Genomic DNA, 5,108 nt, shown 5'->3' with positions numbered 1-5,108 from the left:
TAAAAGACATTTCCCAGCACACACATATTCTCTCTTTCACACACACATGCTATCATCATGATCACTGAAAGAAATCTTTATTCTAATGCAGAAAAAAGTTGTCAGTGCTTTATATATATATATATATGTGTGTGTGTGTGTGTGTGTGTGTGTGTGTGTGTGTGTAGTCTTGGCCTCAGGTGAAAGCTGCTGCTTCCTCGCAAAGAAAAGTGTGTGTGTAGGAGGAGGAGGTAGGTGGGGCCAGGGGAGGAGTAAGGGGCGTGGCTTACAGAGAGGGAGGGAGAGAGAGAGAGGACTAAGTAAGAGAGATGTTTGATTTTGTCAGACATTTGAACAGGACACCAAGTGGATCAGACACTCCAGCACACACACACACTTTGGTGGCGCACACACACACAATCTGACCAGTGTGGAGTATCAGCAGTCGGAGCAGGAAGGACAGAAGGGGGAGAACTGCACCTGTCCTCACACACATACTCAGAGAGGATCCTACCGGTCGTCCCTATGTGTGGATGGGACCAAAGTTACACGGTAAGAAAGGAGCAGCTCCTCACACCTTCTGACTTTTCAAAATTTTAACCACCAAAATAAATCTAAGGAGGAGAAGAAAATCGACATTTTTTTGTTTAAGATTTTTCAAACAATCTGATTTGATCTTTTCTGTTTCTTCCTGACTTTATATTTTTGATTTATTTTGGAGATTGCATTCAAACTTTTAAACCGTGAGAACAGACAGCAAGTCAAAATCAAACTTCAAGACAATTTTGGAATCTTTTCTTACTTTTATGGTTGATTTAAATCAGATTTTTGACTTTTTCCAGATTTTTGACACTTTAATTTTTCATGTCTTGACAAGATTTTTCTTAAAGTGCTGCTGCTGGAGAGTTTGTCACTTGTATTGATTCTTTGTAACTGCCCCTTAAAGGTATTTTCTAGTTCTCAGCATGGGTTTTAATGTTTTTTTTTGCATACTTCATATTAGTTTTTAGTTGATTAACAGAAACAAATTGAACAACTTGTACTTTCTCATTAAAGTTGCCCCACATCACTGAGAGTGGGACTTTTTCTTCATCTGGAGAGAAGTGCAATTTGTTCTTTCAATGTCTGCCGGACTTGTTTAACTTAATTACTCTTAAATTAGTGTGTTTTGTAGGAGCCGTCTGCCTGCGTGCAGACTGTTTTATATTTTCAGTTGCTCTAATTGCACAAGAGGTTGATTGGTTCTTGGTTCTTGGTTTCACTATTAGTTTTCGATGTTGCAGCTGTTATGCAAAGAGGATTCTGCTGGGAGCTGAAATATTGAGGACAATTTTTCCATATCTGATCACTTTTTAATGTGCTTCATTTCAATAGCAAATGGAGCAGAAACTACTGTTCTCCCTTTGAAACGGTGCAGCCGCTGTCTGGGAGAAGCTGCTTCTTACTGGAAATATCAGCTTTACAAGTCAAATAGTGGATTTTGTGGTTTTGTGGGATTTGAATGTGATTTTTGATGATTTGCTTTGTTGTAGTGTGATGAATTTCACTGTTAAATTCAAGACACAGACTTGTCTTAAGCTTTGTAGATGCAGCTTTTTGTTAATGATTCAGGTTTTGGGGACCATTTTTTTTCTTGCAAGTCAAGAACAGGAATGTTAGTTGTGTGATTTGCAAAAGCTGAGCGAGCATCACAGTTGCTGGCAATGATGCTTTTTTTTTAAAATATTGTCTGGCTCTTGAAAGATTTTAATGTGGGAAAAAATGTATTCTTTTAGATTACTTCATGCAGTGAGTAGAGTTGGTTGGGGTTTTATCTCTGTGTGTCATTTCATCATCTTTGCGCTGCTGTTTAGACAAAAAGTCGTAAGATGTGACTGGAGCCAGTTGGATGTGAAATAATTTTCTTTCTTGCGGCTTTAGAAGAATTTGCAGAGCCGAGTGTGGTCACTGAAGATCTGCTGCTTTCTGCTCATCTGCGTGGGACAAGCAGCATGTTTGTCCCTGTGTGGATATCTGCCTGCGTGCGTGTGTGTGTGTGTGTGTGTGGGATTGTCTTGGGTGGGATCGCGTTTGAAGTTTTGTTTGCGCTGCTGTGGCCCCCCAAATGGAAAAGTTTTGACGCTCCCTTCCTCATCACTCCCACCTACTCCCCCCATCCATTACCAACACACACACACACACACACACACACACAAGCACACACACGCTGGGAGTTGGGATGATTTGCCGGTTCCGCTGCAGTGCCACTCTGCTTCCAATTTTAGCTTCATTGAGACACAGACAGCATTTCCTTCCTCCGTCTTCAACCCTAGGGAGAGACGGGGAGGAGGTGGGGAGTACAAAGAGGGAAGAAACACGGGAAATGTCACATTTTTGGGGAAAATTTCTCTTGAACAAAGCGGCTGTGTGATTTGCACGGCCTCAGAATAAAAATTAGTCAAATACAAAATTCGGGACGAACAATCTGAATAGGAAATATGGAAACTTTGTTTGCTTCAGCGAGGAAAAGCGGTCAAAATGAAAAATTTATCCTACAAAACTGTTAAAGCACACTTTCTGCATTTTCTTTTTAAAAAAAGATGAACTTATGAAACAACTCATCAAAAGTGGATTTGGTTGAAAATATGCAGCTGCTAAAAAAATATTCTTTCATTTAAATGATTGATTGTCGGAAAACATTCCAGTTTCATTCAGTAAAAACACAAATTCTTATATAATTAAGGCTTTGCATAATCGTTTTATTTCATCCCTCGATGCGAGACACATGTTGACCTCCACTATCAGTTCCTCTTCTCTCTCGTGTTTGATCACAGGCTCCTATCTCAGCCTGACTCATTTTAATTTTCACCTTGTGGTTTTCTAATGATTTAAAGAGAAGAAAGACAAATGAGAAATCCATCAATTCCATTAATGTTTAAGCCAAAAACCACAAACAGAATATGACCTTTGTTAGCGAGAGAAGAAGAGTTGTTTGAGGTGTTTGATATGAGTTTGAACGTGAACAGGAAACAGGATTACAGCGTGCTTGACGTTTCAGATTGTTCTCATTATCAGGTTTGAGATTTCTACTGGATTTTAACGGATGTGAATGAATGAGGAATGGAATGAATGAATGCAGGTTTTATCTCCTAATTGTTTCTCAAATGAGTTAACATTTAGTCTAAATAGTTGACAAACAGTTTCCTGTCTTTTCATTAGTCTGCATGTATGTGTGCGTATATGAGTGTGTGTATATGTGTGTGCGTGTGTGAGACAGTAGTGTTAGTCAGACCCCCCTTCATTACTGAGTCACCACGCATAATAATCACAGCTCTTCCTCTCCCGCTTTTGTCTTTCCTCATCTCTTCGTTGCTCCATTTTTATCTTTTTTTGTCTGATTTCTTTCTTCTTTTTCTTTCCTATCTTCCTCCTCCCACTCCTCCGTCTTTCCACCGCTCTATCTGTGCTTTTTTTCCCCCATCTCTCTCTTATCTTTTCTCCGTTTGACTTCCATGGTTCTTGCCATCTTTCCGACTTGGGTGTTTTCTCATAGCTCTATCTTTTCTTCTCTTTCTTTCCCACTTCTTTTCTCCATTTCCTCTTTATTTCTTTGTTACTTTCTTTCTATTAAAATCTTTCCTTCTGAATTTCAGCAGTGATGTTGCTGCATTTTTGAGCTTTCATTGACGGAAAAGTACAGATAACGGAGATCAAAAATGCAAGAGAACTCATATTTCCCCCTCTTTCTCTCTATTTCCTGTCTTTGTGTCCCAACCAGGCGACCTCTCATAGCTCGGCCATGTTGACCAGTGAGGGGGCGCACACCATGGAGCAGGACGACACTCACCACGGAGCCAAGATAGCCTCCACCGCCACCAGCACAGGTTCGGATGGAGCCGAGACCATGACAGACACTGACGTGGACATGGAGATGGATATGGAAGAGGCAGACATGACACAATGGACGGAGACAGAGTTCGAGGAGAAGTGCACATACATCGTCAAAGACACGGCGTGGGAGGCGGGTCCAGACGGTGATGCCATGATGACGACGACGACCAGAGCCGAAGCGTCTCTGCCGCGAAACCTGGCCTTCAAACACCTGGCTGGCAGCAAGGAGGTCAGACTCACACACAGACACACACTTGGCAGACAGTCTAACTTTCTCCTCGATTTTTCGTACTCACTCAGGCGGAGAAAGCCATCTGTAAGTGCACACAAACGTGACTCAGACGTGGGTCATGTAATGAAGAGGGGCTCATGTCTCGCTGTAAAACTTCGCACACACACGTATAGAGGAATCTGTGTGGGTGTGGGAATCGCCAGAAGCAGAATTTAAACACATGCACAGTGCAGCTTCACCAACTTTTATCCATCTAGGAAAAGCCTTTCATCAACTGAGGAAACGATGATGGCTCGATCCCAAGTGCTGTGTGTCATATTCCATACGACTCCTCATTAAAGTGCCTGAAACACCCATCACAGCAGGCAGGGGGCGCAGTACAGCATCTCAACAAGCACGTCAACTTCGGTGTAGTTCTATTCAAGTCGTTAAATGACAGTTTTAAAAAAGCGAGGTGAATTTTCTTGACTTTTTCATGATGATCAGCACCCGGATCAATCCCTGGAGCCTTAGATTTTGATCATTATTTCCCTTATTGGAGAGGAACATGTTCTCTGTGTAAATCATCCTCAACTCACCACTCATCCTCTGTGTGACCTTTTCACAAACCTTAAAGGATAAATATTCTGTCATTGATCAAAGTCGAGGTGAAAAAGTCAAAATATCAAACAGTCAAAGGTTAAAACAGAGGTTGGATAACAGTGAGATAATGCACAGAACCAAAAATGGCTCTCTTGGAATGTGATAAAGGAAAAAACAATGGGATTTAGCTTCTGATTAGTTGAAAAGTTAGAGGCAATTTGCATTTAATTTCGTTTAATTTGGTGTTTGACATTGCATCATCTCACGGCTTTATTGTTTAAGTAAGAACACTTTTAGATCACCTTTATGGTCAGTGTTTCAGAAAGTTCAAAACACAAGTCAGAAGTCAAATTTTGTGACTAAGAACACAAATAATATCTTATGTCTGGTTTATATTTCATGGATTGTCACATATGTGAAGTCTCGCATCAATTCTGTGTTTTTG

General features: G+C 40.9%; 1 protein-coding gene across 1 annotated transcript in view; it reads left to right on the top strand.

Annotated features, from left to right (window-relative positions):
- Positions 1-337: 337 nt before the first annotated feature.
- The window catches only part of prdm1a (PR domain containing 1a, with ZNF domain), a 15,150-nt gene continuing 10,379 nt past the window's right edge, over positions 338-5,108 (top strand). Inside the window, exons 1-2 of the mRNA XM_022215103.2 lie at positions 338-531; positions 3,737-4,078. Coding sequence (XP_022070795.2) covers positions 505-531; positions 3,737-4,078 — 369 coding nt within the window. The 5' untranslated portion in view covers positions 338-504. The remainder of the gene's footprint in view (positions 532-3,736; positions 4,079-5,108) is intronic.

The sequence above is a fragment of the Acanthochromis polyacanthus genome, chromosome 12 (assembly GCF_021347895.1).
Source record: "Acanthochromis polyacanthus isolate Apoly-LR-REF ecotype Palm Island chromosome 12, KAUST_Apoly_ChrSc, whole genome shotgun sequence".
Lineage (NCBI taxonomy): Eukaryota > Metazoa > Chordata > Actinopteri > Pomacentridae > Acanthochromis > Acanthochromis polyacanthus.
Note: the sequence above shows the minus strand (reverse complement) of the source record. Positions and strands in the feature narration are given on the sequence as shown.